Source organism: Panicum virgatum, chromosome 3K (assembly GCF_016808335.1).
Source record: "Panicum virgatum strain AP13 chromosome 3K, P.virgatum_v5, whole genome shotgun sequence".
Lineage (NCBI taxonomy): Eukaryota > Viridiplantae > Streptophyta > Magnoliopsida > Poales > Poaceae > Panicum > Panicum virgatum.
The window spans coordinates 3,375,691-3,393,231 of NC_053138.1; the positions used below are offsets into that span (position 1 = coordinate 3,375,691).

The 17,541-nt window shown below is 44.7% G+C and overlaps 2 protein-coding genes across 5 annotated transcripts; one reads left to right on the forward strand and one right to left on the reverse strand.

Annotated features, from left to right (window-relative positions):
- The first annotated feature begins 692 nt into the window (after nucleotides 1–692).
- LOC120696835 (tRNA nucleotidyltransferase cca2-like) lies at nucleotides 693–6,753 on the forward strand. Of its 4 annotated transcripts, none has more exons than XM_039979851.1 (15): nucleotides 693–1,058; nucleotides 1,844–1,974; nucleotides 2,135–2,252; nucleotides 2,542–2,594; nucleotides 2,752–2,801; nucleotides 2,878–2,976; nucleotides 3,187–3,296; nucleotides 3,447–3,574; nucleotides 3,762–3,852; nucleotides 4,336–4,419; nucleotides 5,261–5,323; nucleotides 5,418–5,562; nucleotides 5,895–6,059; nucleotides 6,154–6,251; nucleotides 6,341–6,753. In XM_039979851.1, exons 1-15 carry the CDS (start codon nucleotides 726–728, stop codon nucleotides 6,452–6,454), a joined length of 1,782 nt encoding a protein of 593 aa, XP_039835785.1. In that variant the 5' UTR covers nucleotides 693–725; the 3' UTR covers nucleotides 6,455–6,753. The 4 variants fall into 4 exon arrangements, with proteins under 4 accessions (XP_039835785.1, XP_039835786.1, XP_039835787.1 ...); XM_039979850.1 differs by having other exon boundaries at nucleotides 706–1,058; nucleotides 5,258–5,323; XM_039979852.1 differs by lacking the exon at nucleotides 4,336–4,419 and having other exon boundaries at nucleotides 705–1,058; nucleotides 5,258–5,323.
- Nucleotides 6,754–6,879: 126 nt separating this feature from the next.
- LOC120696836 lies at nucleotides 6,880–9,037 on the reverse strand. The gene is made up of 3 exons (XM_039979854.1): nucleotides 8,661–9,037; nucleotides 8,225–8,451; nucleotides 6,880–7,759 (listed from the first exon to the last, which is right to left on the reverse strand). Exons 1-3 carry the CDS (start codon nucleotides 8,923–8,925, stop codon nucleotides 7,166–7,168), a joined length of 1,086 nt encoding a protein of 361 aa, XP_039835788.1. The 5' UTR covers nucleotides 8,926–9,037; the 3' UTR covers nucleotides 6,880–7,165.
- Between the last annotated feature and the right edge of the window lie 8,504 nt (nucleotides 9,038–17,541).

The window sequence follows — 17,541 nt, forward strand, 5'->3', positions numbered from 1 at the left end:
CAGATCACGCAGACAGCGAGTGAGGCGCCATGCATGCTGATGCTGCCCATCCATGCCGCCGCGAGCTCCCAAGCTGGCAGAGACATGCGACAGCAGGCGCGACGACGTCTCGACCGACGGGAGGGTGGCTCAGGGCACGACGGGCCACGAGGGTGCGTGCCCGGGCTAGCGCGCTACGGTGGCGACGGCGCCGCGAGCCCACGACGGCAAGGGAGGGCGGGTCAGGGCGCCGCGGGCGACGCCAGTGTGCGTGCACTCGCGATGCCGGGGCGGGCGACAGCGGGCGAGCAGGGGATGGCGCGCGCGGGAGGGGCCGCGGGCGACGGGGGCGCCGCCGCCCGCGCCGGCAGCAGACGCCGGCAGGGCGGGCGGGCGGGCGCACGCGTGCGGTGGAGGGAGGGGGAGCGATAGAGGGGCCAGGGGCTTATCCAGATGTAGAGAGGGGCAATACGAGAAGGTCATGGCCAAATACGACTTGCAGGTGGGCCCAGGTACATGGCATACGTAGAGATGGGTATGAGTCAGGGAGATGAAGATTTACGAGGGCAAATTTCCAATTCCATGAGTAGGATGGGCGTTTCTCCAATCTGGAAAAGTTGTAAGGGCGAGAAACCAAATAACTTTTTTTTTGGTCTGCTGCTCTGATCTGCTGCTGTTTGGGCGCGCGGACGGCGGCTCGAATACGGCGACGGGGTGAAAAGGGAAAGCAGACCGCCACATCCCACATGCCTCCTCGCCTTCTCCTCTTCCTCCTTCCTCGCGGCAGCCTCCTGCCCCCTCTCCGCCGCCCCTCGCCGGCGCTTTCTCCTCTTATCCGGAGAATCCCCTCGAACAAGCCCCCCGGATACTTCTTCCTCTCCCCCGTGCGCGCCTTCTCCGGGTACTCCGGCATGGCGGCGGCGGGTTCGCCGGAGCAGCAGCCGCGGAGCGTCGTGGTGAAGGAGACCGTGGAGCTCACGGAGAAGGAGGAGCAAATCTTCCGACGGCTTCTTGACGTCGTCCGCCACTTCGGCCTCGGCACGCAGCTCCGCGTCGCCGGCGGCTGGGTCCGGGACAAGGTGAACCTTTTCGTTCCTGCTTTCCCCCATTTTAATTACAACAAAGGGAAGCTTTCTCTTGGCCCATCGGAGGTAGAGTATCAGAAAGAACCATGGAAATTTTAAATATAATAAGGTTTAAATGGGGTTTAAGGGTGTGACTGCTCGCTGTATACACAAAGGCGAGGTTTTTAAATTATAGGTTGAACTCTTCAAAAAAAAAAGATTATAGGTTGCATTTTTTTTTCTGTTGACAACTTGGCATTTTATAAATTTTTGGGGAGCAAAAATTGTTTAATGCTGAGTAAAATGAATATTTGTATCCTTTAAGGTGGCTACTGTAGTACTGTTGATTTCTGGGGGGGAGTGCTTTGTGATTGAGTAGGTGGTCTTTTTCCCGTCGTAAACCAGCAGCAAAGGGTTGGGTAAGGGTCAGGAAAGGCTCCTCCTTTCAGTTGGGTATTACAATCTTTTATGTACTCTGATATGATGTTAAACATGTTTTTATCATTGAAATTATTCCACATCTGTGCGGACAATCGTGTTCTTCGATGGTGTTTATGGTTCATTCTTGTCAGCCGCATAAACTGCTGTGCTGATTAGGTCAGGGGATCAGGGGGTGCCCGGATCATCTGATTTGTTGGCCTTGGATTTATTGTAGTCTGAATGCCAGGGAAAATATATTTTGACTGTAGTTCACTTGGAATTTTTTGCAATAATGAATCATTTCATAATGGTTTGCCCTAAATTAGCCTCTCATAAAGTGATTGTTGCCTAGTTTTATGACTTGACTTTTGCCTTGGCAGCTATTAGGGAAAGACTCCGCTGACATTGACGTTGCCCTTGATAATATGACGGGCCAGAATTTCTGCGAGAAAGTAAATGAGTATTTAGAGTTGATAGGGGAAGAGCAGAAAGGAATCGGTGTTATCCAGTGGTATGTGATTCTTATTATGCTAATCCTGAGTGACTCATTACTGTCGGTTCTTATAATATTTTACACTTGTTTGGTACAAAAAGTAATTGCACTGGTCGATATATCATGACTGTTTGCTTATCCATTAGCTTGAATCATGGCTTCTATTTGTGTTTTGCAGCAACCCTGATCAATCAAAGCACTTGGAAACTGCTAGGATGCTTATACTTGACATCTGGATTGATTTTGTTAACTTGAGATCTGAAACGTATGCTGAAAACAGTCGTATTCCTACCATGGTGTGTACTTATATCCATCCCTTTGCATGGTTATCAGTGACTTCATTTACATTTGAGTTATTTGTTATTGAGAGATATTGTTACATGCCTATATGCTTAGCTGAACATTCCCCCATAGTATTGACATGTCCCTTTTGGCTTTTGGTTGTGTCTTGTATTGTTGTGAAGGTTTAACATCTAAACCTAAGTTGACTCAACTGTGGTAGATATCCATTAACATTTTTGGCAGCTCAATGTTTGTAACATTCTTGTTTTTCGCTTGATTTACATTTGGATCCTCCATTTTCAGGAGGTTGGTACTGCCAAAGCCGATGCATACCGCAGGGACTTGACGATTAATAGGTAGTACATTGATATTCCATTTCCAGATTGGTTTTTCTATCACCAAAATTTTGCTTCCATCATTGCAATTTTGATTCTAGTTTGAAATCAAAACTTTGAAGGCAAGCCTATTATTCACAAAGCTGTATTTATTTTCTTCTTTTTCTATTTTTGACAGTTTGTTCTTTAACATCAACAATAACTCAGTTGAAGATTTAACTGGAAGAGGTGAGTTTCTATGGTGCAAGTACATAAATTGATGTGGCCATATTTACAATGTTCATGCTGCTATGTCATTACGAAGGTATCGAGGATCTCAAAAAAGGCCTTATTGTTACTCCACTACCTGCCAAAGCTACCTTCCTTGATGACCCACTTAGAGTTCTTCGAGCAATAAGATTTGGTAATTTGAAACATCTCAGTTCTCTAATATTTTTCTATGCTAAATTTATTATATCAAGAAAGTATTCATGATAAGTTTACTTCCTAATAAGTGGATAATGGGGGAATGTTCTCTGTCAAGAAATGAATTCTGTGAATTATAATAGAAGAATATAACTGTGAATTAGAACATCATATTTTCTTTTCACAGACTAATTCTTGCCCCTCTCAGCTGCTAGATTCAACTTTACATTAGCTGAAGACTTGAAGGAAGCCGCGTCTGATGAAAGGGTGAAGTCAGAACTTGGTAGCAAGATTAGTAGAGAACGTATCGGTCATGAGGTCATATGCTGACACCATTTACTGCTAATTACTGTTGGTTCTTCTTCTCTCTTTTTTTTCTGCTTACCAAGCCTTTTGTCATTCTTGATGAACTTGGTAAAATAGCATGCAAAACCCTTGGCCATCAATTCTTTGTTTGTATATTTGCAGATCGATCTCATGATGTCAGACAAACACCCTGTAAAAGCAATGTATGACATCCGTGATTTGGGGCTATTTTACGTTGTATTTTCTTTCCCAGAGAACTCCAACCCTCCAGTTTTTGACAAATGTGATTGGTATGTCCTTGTGCTTACATCTTGTATTCTTTATATCTTGGATTCAGGCAAATGTTTGCGATGCAGTTATCTCAAAATACTGTAGCTGTTGGATTGTGGAAGTGTGTAGAAGACACCATTGTGCACTACCATTTAGCATTTTTACTTTAATGTAGTCTCATCTCTTATATCCTATATGGGTATGCAGGCAGTGTGTTTCGCATATTGAAGCAGCTTGGAATCTTGCATATTCTATTGGCAGCTCTGTGTTCAACAGTGGTTCTGACCCCAAGTTGCAGGTCTGAAACTTTCAGCATACTTCTTGATAAATGACTAAATGGACACCTGAAAGTCTCCCTCCCTCCCTCGACTGTGTGATGCTTTGCTTAAAATGCTTTACAGAGTGATACCATATAACTCCATGGTAGATAAAAAAGTCTCTTGTGATGTTCTGCTTAAAATGCTTTACAGAGTGATACTTTATAACTCCATTGCAAATAAAAACACAAACTAATAATATTCTGAATTGTACATTATGTCAGCTTCATTGGTACTGGTCAGATAATTATGCGTTTAAAGGAAAATGTGCACCGATTGAACTACAAACGAAGGCATAAATAAAACTTTTATGTTGTGATGCGATGATAAGCTTCTCTCCAGTTTGATCTTACCTATGTTAGGAAGATTTACTGCAGGCTGTGTGCTATGGCTAGCAGGAACTATTTGATTGTGATTTATTCTCTGTTGGCTTCCCTAACATTAAGATGTGTTATGGTGTTTAGGATGAGCAGCGAAGGCTTTACCTGTATAGTGCATTATTTGTTCCCCTACGAAATATGTTCTACTTGGACAGAAGATCTAAGAGGGTAACATATAAGCTCTGCATCATCCATTTTTTTTATTGCAAGGCTGTGAATGTTTCAAACTGGCAAAAAATTGTTTGTGTTCTTGTGTTCACTTCAAATTGTTGCCTTAAAAGCAAGTGTGTCACTTGGTGCATTTACTTAATACTAATTTGCTATATTGACTGATGAGGCAAGTTTGGTATGCCATTTCTGTTGCCTTTTTCACTACACTAAAATGTTATGTGCAGTGCTCTGGATGCTTTCTGTCAGAACCCTTTAACAGTTTAAGCAGGCAAATTTACATTTGTTAACAATCTAATTGGTTTGAGTGCTTAACTGCTCTAAGATACATAGAAGTGGGTACTTTTACTAGCTCAGGTTAAAATAATGTCAGTTTTGACCAAAACAGTCATAATTTTGTTACTGCTTGCTAATTGGACTTCAGACAAAGAGCATATCTGCTAACCTTTTGGATATCTGGGTTCTTTTTTATTATTTGTCCAATGCACCTCATGGAGTATTACCTCCGTCTGTCCACTTACCTTGGTGGAAATTGCTGTAGATAGCTTGCTACCTAGCATCACTCTCAGGGACAATTTGTAGTTTTATCTGGCTTCTTGTGTCCAATAACCAGATCTTGATCTGTATACTATGTGGGTAGTTTCTTTGAAGGTTGGTGACTAGATTGCTTGTTGCGCCATAAATATTTTGGTGCTTGTTTTGGCTGCTAGGAAATGAGCTAGTAAATCTGGATATTAAAAATCAACTTGAACAAATGAAGCTACTCTTAAATATCCACTTTCATGTTCATTGTATTATTTCTTTCAATTGTGTGCTGAAGTGTCCGTTGCATCATCAGCAGGTTCCTGTGTCTAGCTATATTATTAAGCACTCACTAAAGTTGAAAGGTAGCGATGCTGAAACGGTATGTTCTGCTGAGTTGCTCCCTACATGATTCTGGTCAGTCTTGTGTACTGTGACAACAAATTAACTTGTCATAATGTTGTGCGTCCTTAAAGGTTGTCAACATACATGCTGCTAGTGAGAAGTTTGCTGAATTAGTTCATCTCCTTGAGTCAAGTTTTGATGTGAGAACTTTCAAAGAGAAGCTGGAAGATGAATATCTTGAGATACCTACAGACAGTGTGAAACGCGTTTGTGCAGGTCAGTATTCAACATAATGTGTTCTTGCAGGTCATTATTCAGCATTGTAGTTTTACAATTTGTAAGGTCCTCTGAACTGCTTTGTCCTTTGTAATCTGATACTGTTTGGTGTTTGCTTATACGATTGTGTGATATAGTTTGTTACAATACTTATAGTCTTTAAGATACCTACAATATGATATCCTTTGTATACATTTGATTATTAAATTTAGTTTGTTGCAGTACCTGCACATTTTCTAATGATTTAATCTGATTCTTTTATTATCATGACTGATATTTGGTTTGTTTTAAGTAACATTTTGGACCAAAGCATGTGACTCTCAGCATTTCAGGACTTATACTACGAGAAATAAAGGACTTTTGGCGACTGGCACTTCTTGTATCCATTCTCTCCAACCCAGAAGCTGAAAATGCTGCTGGCATCCTCAACAAGCAGGATGAGCTGCATTGGAGAAAAGAGAAATACATCAGAGTTGAGCGTGCCATAACTGACTTAGGTAAAGTAGTAAATGATGGTTGTGGTATTTGTGATTTTCCCATAACGGCAATCGTGGGGATTTACTGTGCTGGTTTGTTGTTTTGCTTCTCCAGATCTTGATGGGGTGTGGAAGCTGAAGCCGGTACTTGACGGAAAATCTATTATGGGAGTTATGCAGGTCAAGTCAGGAGGTCCATTGATAGGAAAATGGGTAAGTAAATTATGACTCTGCTCCCTTCCTCATATCACGCTAATTTTAGACCCAGAAAAAACTTGCATGACACGTGTTCCTTGCTGCAGCAACAACGTGCCCTGAAATGGCAGCTTGCGCATCCGAACGGAACCATGGATGAGTGCATAGAATGGATGAAGCAGTCGCAGTCGAAACGCCAAAAAGTAGAATCCAGCACCTGATACGGGATGGCATTTTGAGCATAGGCATAAGCCATAGACAGTCTTCAGATAGGTAAACCAGCTGCAGTAGCAACAGTTTGCGTCAGTTTAGCCACCACCTGGGTTGAACACTGAAACGCCTGCTGCCACCAATGGGAAATGTAAGATCGTCATCATAGGACATAGGGTCATGTCTTGGTCTCGGCGGATTTGATGCCACCAGTTTACCCAGAGTTGTCGATTATTTTTGAAAAAGTAATCATCTTCTGGTTATCATGTAATTGTTCCAATAAAATTCTAGATGATCGATTACAAGTGAACTCTGACAGGAACACTCGAATACGAAAGAAATTGGAAAGGAAGGACAGGAGGAAACTCCGAATGCCTACTATAAACAAATTTGGCACTCAACTGTCACCGAATAACAGCACCCAACACCATGCACATCAGTTGTTAAGTAGGCACATTACCAAATAACATGTTAAGAGTACATACATACCCAATGTCATTGCATAACTACAGGGTCATAGCATATAATAGCTTAATAATCCATCTAAGGTAGCAGCACTACAGGGTCATAGCATTATAATAGCTTAATAATCCATCTCAGGAAGCAGCACTACAGGGTCATAGCATAATAGCTTAATAATCCAAGGAAGCATCACTACTAGGTCATAGCATAACAGAGGCATCTGGTATCATATCATCATTCCAATGTCGTCACCAAATTGCTCAAGGAAGCAGTGACCAAGCGACCAACACATGCAGCCTAGTCGTGCCAATCGTGAAATAGCCTTCACTTCTCAAGGCACATCTAGCAGGTAAAGTCATCTCCCTTGCGGCAGTAATGCTACTCTGGCCATCTTCACCTAGCTGCGCAGCCTCGAAGCCAATGATCAGTTTGCCTTGCTCCTCAACAACCACGACGCTGCGCTGCAGATCAACCTTCCCATCATCGGCTACGGACACCTCCCGTCCTCGGGTGTCCAGCAGCACTGCCTTCTCGCCGATGCTCGTGGTGCCGGCGGTGATGCGCGCACAAAAGTTGCTTGATCCGGTAGTCATCCGGATGGAGATGGTCGCCTCCAGGGAGCATGTCACATGTGCGAACCTGACCTCGATTGCACTATGCTCGCTTGAAACCACCTTTGTTATGGCATAGCTAGCCTTCCCCTTGTAAGCAAGGTTGTTGTAACCAAAGTATTTGCAGCACAAAATTGTGTCTTCAGATTCCTCCTTGCCCTTCACTTTCAGGTCAATCTCAAATTCAAGGGGGTCCAGCATTAGAACTGCACGGCTAGGGCCTCTAAGTTCCAAGAGAGAATCCTGCACAGATGCACACGCAGAAAAAAAAATGAGAGTCAGGCTCTGGAGACAAGGTGGAATTGTTGGAGCAAAAGTTCAGAATTAGCAAGATGCAATGCAGAGCATGTTTCACTGATTTCCATCGCATTTCTTTTTGGAACCCGTGATGTCTCCCAGGACACAGTACTCTGATCCTAGCAACCCCATGTACCATGGTTTCTTCCAACTGTTAGGAGTTGAGATCCAAACAAATTAAACCTCAAGCTAAACTAGTGAAAAGAGATGTATTCGGTTATTACTAGTAGAAATGGTCCCTAGTTTTATAGTTGCACTGAAGTCTCAAAAGATTCTAGCCTATACAATTGACCAAGGTCATCTATCAACTCTAAACATATCTAAACATATACACGGCTAGCACAGTTATCATCAATGGCAGCATGAAACACAGTAGTATATATAACGAGAAGAGAATGAAGAAAGGGATGCCTGCGGCGAGGTGAGTGTCTGGCAGTCCTCTCTGCGTCTGCGGAAGAAGTAGTTGCGCTTGTGGTCCAGGGAGTCGCGCACGGCGACGTCTCCATAGACGTCCAGCGGCCACTGGAGGCCCCCAGTGATTTGAGCCACCTTGACAAAGAAGATCTCCATGGTGTCCACAGGCTCAGCGCGCGGGGGCAGCACCGGCCCATCGGTGTGGCGCATTGGGGGCAAATCCGCTGAGAAAAAAAAAACGACGGATAATCAGTGCCACTGCAATGCAAACCGTCTCCTCAGCACGGACCAATCAAGCAGCCCTCGCCGCCGGCCTCCTCCCACAACTGGATCACCCCACGCCGGTGGCGGGATCTGCCAGTGACAACTGACGAAGACGATGGCAAGAAACGGCGAGATATGCATGCGCACAAATAATAAATTATATACATACTCGGGTCGTCGAACTTGGCCCAATCGCCATATACGTAGATCCAATTCTTGCAGTACATGCCAAACGGCTTGTATTGCTCCATGTCCACCTCGTCGTCCTCCTCGTCGTCGTCCATGTCCATCTTGATGGCACGGTCGTGGTTGCTCTCGCGCAGCCTCTTGGCATCGCCGCTGTCCACCGCTTCCCCCGCGGTCTTCTCCATATCCGGCCTCTTGAAGCTAGGTTCGTTGCTGTCCAGCTTCCCCTCCAGATCCACCAGCTCCATCTTCCCCTGCCGCCGCCGCCGCCGCCGCTGTGAAGGTTGGTTAGGGTTTGGTCCAGCAACTTTGGCTGGGAGTCCCCTCCATTCGGGGATATGTAAGCGCCACGCAAAATGACTAAGGGAATTGGGGAGTCCCCTCCATTAACGGGCTGTTGGGCTGCATCGGGACTGCACACGGAACGGCCCACTTGGAAAAGGCTCGCTTGATGAACGTGAAAGGAAGAAGTCTTTTTATTTTTTACCTCCATCGACTATGTGACGAATTCGGAAATCCTATATCCACCTTGTATTGTTTGAGATTCGTGGAAATTATTTTATTCGTCGGATCTTCTCAACCCTCACCTTCTTCCCCCTCCCGCACCCTTCCTCACCATGCGCCGTCGTCGCCCCCTGAGCAAGCACGTCCGCCTGCCCGCATTGTCGCAAGCGCCCGCACGTCCGCCTGCCTACCGCGCGCCCGCACGTCCGCCTGCCTACCGCGCGCTGCGTGCTGCTGCTCGCCGCCGCTTCTGCTGTTGTGCGCTGCTGCTGCGCGGTGCTGCTACTGCCCGCTGCTACTGCGCCGACGCCGCCCCGCCACCGCTGGCTGCCGGAGCCGGAGCCGGAGAAGATGAAGGAAGATGTTGGGTTCAAATTTTTTAAAATATTGATTCAATATTTTTGAAACACTAGTTCAACATTTCCCAATTTTTGAATCAATATTTTTAAAAATTTGGTTCAATATTTTCGAAATTTTGGTTCAATATTTTTCAATAAATGGGCCTTACTGGACTTTATAGGTAACTTGTTTAACTATCTTTCACAAGATGTATAGGAGGCCCCGGATGAATCTGCGTTTCCTCCCTAGACCACAAAACCGCCCGTTTGTACTCTTCGAACTTGCAAAACTGTATGTGTTTCCCCTTAGTTGGTTTTCCTATGCGGTTTTCCGCCTTTTCTTTTATACTAGGTAATTATGTCCATGCGTTGCTACGGACAAAGTTGGTATATGTATTGGATACATATTGGTGGCTGTGTGTTAATTTTTGGGATCTAAATGATCGAGTCGTGGACAGAGAGGTTTGCTCCGACTCGCATACGGAATGGACAAAAGCCCACATGTCAATAACACAGGCGGACCAAACCAGCGTACGAAACCAAAAATTTGGGTGAAAACCTTACTCGCTTTATAAATAGGTATAGATTTATTTTTGTTGAATCTCTAAAATATCATATAAAAACATAAAATGGAAAATTCAATTTTGTCGGATTCCATGTGACTAGATCTATTTAGTGAACATACTATTTGACATACTTTAGTACATAATTTTTTCTTAGATTTAGATATTTTTTCTATAATTAATTCGTAGCTACAGATTGTGTGATCCAATTATAGTGAAAATGTTATGGTGGCCAAATAATTACATTCTTGAGATGTAATAAAAACTCCATGCTCATTGGATCATGCATGCCTGAGTTACAGATTTGTCTAGGTAAATATTTGAAATATTATAGTAAATAACAACAAAAATCATAGAATGGAAAATTTGTTTTTTTGAATTCCATATGAGTAGATCTATGCAGTGAATATATTATATGGTATATTTTAGTTCAAAGTTTTTGCTATAGATTTAGATATATAATTTTTTGTAATTAATTTATAGCCACATTTTCATGGTCGAATTATGGTGAAATTTTTATGGCAGGCTAATCATTACATTGTTGATCTACAATAAAAATTTCATGCTCATTTGATCACACATGCCTAATTTATAGATTTATCCATATATTTATCTAGGTTTAACTAGACAAATCTATAACTCAATCATGTCTGATCCAATGAGTATGAAATTTATATTACATCTCAAGAATGTAATGGTTAGGCCAATATAAAATTTTCACCGTAATTGGACCACACAAACTGTAGCTACAGATTAATTATAGAAAATTATATATCTAAATCTACAGAAAAAATTTGTACTAATGTATATCATATAATATATTAACTGCTTAGATCTAGTCATGTGGATTCAAAAGAAATGGATTTTCCATTTTATGATTTTTATATAATTTAATATGATTTTTAAAGATTCAAAAGGAGGAAAACCATTTAGGAAACTAGCCAAGAGGAAATGCGGACGGTTTTGCGAGTTCGAGGAGTTCAAATAGACGGTTTTATAGTCTAGAGAGTAAACGCGGACTCGTTTCATAATTCATGGAGGTAAAAGGATTTTTTCCAACGTGAAATGACACAAAGGCGGACCTTCCCTAAAATCCATTCCATTTCCATCTCCCGGAAGACAGAATGACATTGGATCTTCAAATTTGTGCAAACTAGGAAGACTATTGTGCATTTACACGGCTAGATGTTACCGTATCTAATGTTACATTTTTAATTATCTAATTATTTATATTTATTATTTGTGCCGCTAGATGTAAGTATATTTAAGATTACGCCCTTTAATAGCCTATTCGGTTGGCTGGTGGTAGGTATTGTAGCAGTTGGTTTGTGGGCTGGTTTGAATAGTATTATGTGCGAGGGATTGTAGCGGCTGGTGGTTGGACCAGCCAGCCGAACAGGCCATCGGCTTTCATAAAGAATTTTTTTTATGAAAATTAAGATGTGTTAAAGTAATTTTGAGGATCAATAATTTGATTTTATTTTCATACTCCTTCAAAATTTGAATTAGATATCATTTTGAGATAGTTCTAAGCTTATTGTTGTGAACATTGATTAAAAATATTTAGTTTCATTAAAGTGTAATTTTTAATAGTACTCAAAGTTGTGTTTTGAGGGTTGGGTTAATGGCAAAAAAATATTCATTTGGAGGTAGAATTATTTTTTATGTAAGAAATTTTTTGAGCATTTTTTTAGGTTTATGTGTTACATTTGATGTTGTAGTGTTATTTTTATTTATCTAAGTCAATGATTTGGGGCGGCTTCTTGTCATCTTTCTGCTACTCATCTGGCCGGTGCTGCTGCTTCTTGTTTGTTATTATCTTGGTTGCTCAAGGGGGAGATAAAAAAGAGAGGTTTATTTCGTAGAGTCGACAGGGCGTGCGAAACCTATTCACCCCACCCATTTATTTATTAGTTCTTTCCCTAATCCAATAATAGTTCTTCCACCCTCTACACTACACTCCTCCATGTCGTCCACCTCCTAATCCACGCTAGCTTATGGCTTTTTCTTTTTCTCATTATCTGTTTCCTTTTTTCATATTTTTTCTCATCCCTTCTTATCGTTTCCAATGAAATATGGATTTATTGTACTTAGTTTGTTCTTCTCGCAGCCTTAGGTACTCATTTAATCAATTCAAATATGCTTCAACTGATTTGATTAAGACAGTTAGATAAACAGTGGTTGACATAAGATTGTCCCTAATTTTTTCAGCACCATTTATTAGTTTCAGCATGATTTTTTACTGAAATTTAGTAAATAGAACACATATAAAATTTTGTCTGCACATTTTTATTATGTGCTAAAAATAATATTCCTTGCTACTATGAGGTTACAATTATTCTTCTAAAACGATAGTATTTCTCAGTACACTGTAAGCGAGGCTACAACTTTTTTACCTTTTCCAGCATGGTGCCGGCGTGTGCAAATATTTTTTTTGAAGCTTGTCCAGATTTCTTGTATCTTTATGCCTACAAAAAAATGAAGTAAAAATCGTGATGCTACAACGTAATCATTAAGAATCTCCCAGCTTGGGCAATGCTAGTTTTTTTATTTTTATTTGACTCTAGGGCTAGTTGTTTTAAACATCCAATTAATTTTCTCATAATAGCATTGTGGGCTATATTTAGTCAGACATAGGAGTATTTTGGGTCAATTTTTATCGTAATGGCAGTGGTGGGTAATTTTAATCTCTCTTATTTTCTTCGATTAACGTGAGAATATCAAAAACTTGAGAGCGAATGTAGAAGCTCTGTTTGTTGACCAAATAATAAGATAATAGATATTTACTTAAACCTTAACCCTTGCCCTCTCTCGCCTGCGCCTTCCACCCACGCCCGCACCGCCGTCGTGTCGTGCCGCACCGTCCCCTCCCCCCAGCCTGCCACGCACCGCCGCCTCTCCCGCGGCCGTCCTCGTGCCGCCGCAGCGGCCCTTACTATCGACTGCGCACCTCCGCACGGCGGTGCGCCGCCAAGGCTGGCTGCCACACCTCCCAGCGCTGGAGCACCAACGTGGCCAGCCGAAGCGTCGCCGCTCTAGGCCACCGGAGAAAACAATTGTGCGCAAGAAGGAGAAGATAGGGTTGAGATGGGTCTTAGTGAGCTGAAAGTTTCAACTCCTATCTACATTCCACGAGATAGATAGGAGCCCCCGAACTTCCCCATGGAGTGCAATTTGTTAATCACACGGAATTTATTTATTTATTTATTCTAGCATAGCACCCTTGTATTGCTATGGGTAATATAATAGACCTATGTGATTGTATTCATTCACTTCATGTGCAGGTCATGCTGTGATTATGCGAGATATTAATTGTTCATGTTTCGATTAGGATTATAATTGATTTGTCTGGGTTCCGATTAGTATTCGAATTGATTTTTCCGGACTCCGATTTGGATTAGGATTGACGGACCAAGGTAACATATTTTGCTTTAAAAGTAGTAGAAATAAGTAGCCCTGGGCAAATATAACCGAGAACCGAGGACCGAACCGAAACCGAGAATTTCAGTTCCTCTTCGGTTCCTAGTTCTCAGAAACCGAAGTACTCAGTTCGGTTTCGGTTCTTAGGCTTGGTTAACCGAAGAACCGAGCTCATACTAAATTTAGCCCAATTAGGCCCAATCCAACCAGCCCATATACAAACCCTAGTAACTCCCATCACACCCATTTCCCACCCGAACCGCCGCCCTCACTCCCCCGCCTCCCCCGCCTCCCCCCATCTCCCACCCTGAGCACTGGCGTCGCGTCCCTCCCTGTCCATCAAGCCCCGCTCGTCCCCATCCCCGCCCCGCCCCGCCTCCACCAGTGTGGCCTGCAGCTCGCGCCGCAGCCAGCACTGCCTGCTGCCCGCCCCGCTTGCGTCGCCCGCGGTCCGCCGCGGCCCCCCCGCCGCGCCCCTCTCGCCCGAGGGTCCCTCAAGGCAGAGGCGGAGGTGTCCGCTGCCCCAGTCGACGCGGCGCTCACGACTATGACGCTGCTACTGAATGGGCTATCTTTTCATCTTGAAACTTCGGTTCCATCGGTTATAACAGGAACCGAACCGGAGGAACCAAACCCAAAATTTTTCGGTTCTTAGTCCTGAAAAGAACCGAACTTCTCGAAGAACCAAAGAACCGAACCAATTAGTTCAGTTCTAACCGAACACCCAGAGCGAGAGATAAGCCTGGAGGAGGTTTATTTTTATATCACGTCAGTGAATAGGATGTCATGCTGAAGTATTTATAACGAGTGATTAGTATCAATGATTTAAAGGAATTATATTCTACTTGTTTGACGAGATTTTGTACCATATGAGCTATATATCTGATATGGATCATGTGTGCTATATCTCTAAGCAAAAAGAGAAAAGAAGCAAGGAAATGAAAAGAGGCTAGCAAATGCAAGGCTTCACGTGCATGCATGCATGACATGACAAGCTAATTGGGCAAGAGTGCATGCATACTTGCGTGTGCTAATTCTCAAGATTATCAGCCTGCTTTGATCTTTAGTCTATATGACAGCCCTTATGCATGGCGTCATGTTCGTGTACAAAATGTGCATGCATGTTCTCGTACTCGCTCGTGGCTTGTAGTCTTGGCCCACCGGTCAGCGGCCAGTTGCCGTATATACAAGAGGGTACGAGCCCCACGTATACGCGCTGCCGGCTGTTCAACGTGCATCCAGGGATGTGACCACGTGTGTGCTTATCTGCTCCTCGCGGATATCCCTCCAAGCTCCAACAACTTCCGCGCGGCTCGCGTGTAAACTAACAGATCGAATCGGCGGCTCTGGGTGCATGGCAAGGCCTCGACGCCTGCCCTATCTGTGCCTATAAAAAGCCAACACATCTCCACGCCAAGGGCTTTTCTTCCGGCAGAGGGAGCAGCGGGCGGCTGAGGAGCCAGGGGCGAGGCGCGCCCCAACCCATCTCCATCGGAGATGCAGACGACGTCGTGCACCTCCTGCTCGCCTTGACGAGCGGAGAAGCCAGGGAGGCAGCTGCGCTCGTCCATCATCATCCAAGCCACGCGCTGGAGTCGAGGGATCGCCGGCCGCCATCAAGCCCCCATCCACCGTCACCACCAGGATGCCATCGACGGCTCGGCCGTCGGGCAGGGCGCCGCAGAGTAAAGGAAGATCGATCTTGAAGCAGAGCCGGCCACCGTGTCGACACCGAGGAATACGCCAAGGAAGCAAGAAGGCAGCCATGGCCGCCTCTCTCTTGATCTAAAGATTGGTGCAGGTTGATCCTCTATTTCTCTCTCTTTTTTACACATTGCATGCACGTAGAGAGAGAGAGGTAGTAGATGGACTACGAGGCTGCTGTCCACGACATGCTGTCGATCGACGCCGGGCTGACGAGCCGAGAGTCAAGAGGGTAGACGCCAGAGGAGCCGACAACGACCTCGCTTGCACCTTCGTCTTCCTTGTCAAGGCTGCAGGCCTGTACCACGACGGCGACGACCTCGCCATCATCTTCGTCTTCTTCGTTGTCTGCGCCAAGCCGGCGGCGAAACTCGTCCTCCCGTCATCTTCAGGCCCATCGTCCACCGTCGACAAGGAGCCGAAGTCGACAACTGCGCCAGCGCCGAGCAGAGGCCGAGGAACAAGTCGAGTGACGAGGAGAAGACTAGGCCATGGCGCCTCCGTCTGTCTTCAGAGGCGCGCCAGCTAAGGTGCAGCCGGCGGCGAGGCTGGGGCTGCACGTTCAAGCCCGGCACCGAGCCGACAACGACGGCGACACTGCGAAGATGCCGGGGCAAGAAGGGACATCAGAGCGGCAAGCGATGCCAGCGGCGGGCGGCCACTAGATGCCTTGCTCGAGCTCCGGGGAGCCGAAGAGCCGATCTGCACACATGCGAGCCCACGCGTGCATTGCAATAGGTGTGCGTGTGCTATTGATGAGAAGCCAATAAACTACAGGGGCATGCACGGGGAGCACGTGCGCCACAATGAAGAGCAAACAGAGAGCAAGTGCATGGACGTGCAGGTGTCTTTGCAACTAATTGATGTCTCTGCAAACGGGACTTTTGCCGCGGAGTTACTTCGTCTCTCGACGATCGGCTGCCACGACGCCACTGTCTGAGCCACGTCTATCAAGGAGCCATGCCCAAGCTGATGGCGCCTCCAACTACCACCACGGCCAGACTCACGCGCGGAGAAGCAGGGAGGTGCGCTCGGCCATTGTCGCTCGAGCCACTGAAGCTAGAAGACGGCTGTGGCAGTACCGCCCTAATTAATCCGGCTCAAGTGCGCTAACCATCATCTTAAAGATAATCTCGGCTAACACGCACTTCAAACGGAGTAATTCGGCAGTGCTGTCGGGTAAAGTCCCGAAAAATCCACCTGAGCGTCGATCGAACCCAAAGCTTACATGCAACCCACACGAAGGTGAGTCCAGAGAGTACAACATTTCACAGTTATATTACATTACAGAGTCTTAACTTAATTATTACAAACCAAGTTCGAAATCTCCGGAAGGTACTTGAAGTTCAAATTGAAAGTAGTTCAGAGTTCATTGCAGCGGAAATAAAACGAGTTCTAAACGACGATACATGATGTCATGATGAAGCCCGTACATGACATCACTCGGCATTGCCATCGCTGGCCGGCGTCGTATCCCACTCCACCGACCAACCCGGAGGCAGAGTACACGGCCAAGTTAAACTAGCAATCATGTCCTCAAAAGTATTACCTGAAACAAAAATTGAGCCACAAGCAAGGCTGAGTATACTAATACTCCGCAAGGCTTACCCGACTAGGATATAACTAACCCTCTAACTAGACATGCAAGGCTTTTGGCTTGAGGGGTTTGTCTTTGCCGAAAAGCAGTGAGTCCTTATTTTTCGATTTTAGCTTTCAAGTTCTATTATGATTAACCATTCTACATTAGCATCTATCCTAAAGCATACATGGTGGAAAGCAATTATTTTTCATCAATCAACCAAATTTCTCATCATCATTGTTCCACTTCTTACTCTATGTGGCAAAAGGGTTAAGCAGTCTCAATATCCGTGAGAGACGGACGATTCGAATCGAATTTATTAACCTGGCCAGGCAGACCTAAACACACGCATGGGGAACGCAGTCACCCACGCGACTTTTCCCCTTTTTCCCCGGGCATGAAACAGGCCCACCGTCCTAGGGTGCCCTGCACCCGTGCGTGACCATAGACCAGACAGTGGGGAGTATATTCCACGGCCGGTTCCATCAGGTACTTAAGCTTACCGATTACCATATTCTCGGCATGTGGTTAGTACGTTCAAACGCTTAACCACCACTACCACACACCGCGGCCTTATCCATTTTCACTAAACAGACGGGGTATCACAAGTACACAACCCCGCCCGTAAACCTTATATTGCAGTGTGTAGTAATCATTCAACTCCTATAAGCTCGCGAGTGACAGGAAATCACTCGACTTCTACCGAACCATTAGCATAGCCAACTAGCGACCTACACATACTAGTGTTGAAGCATA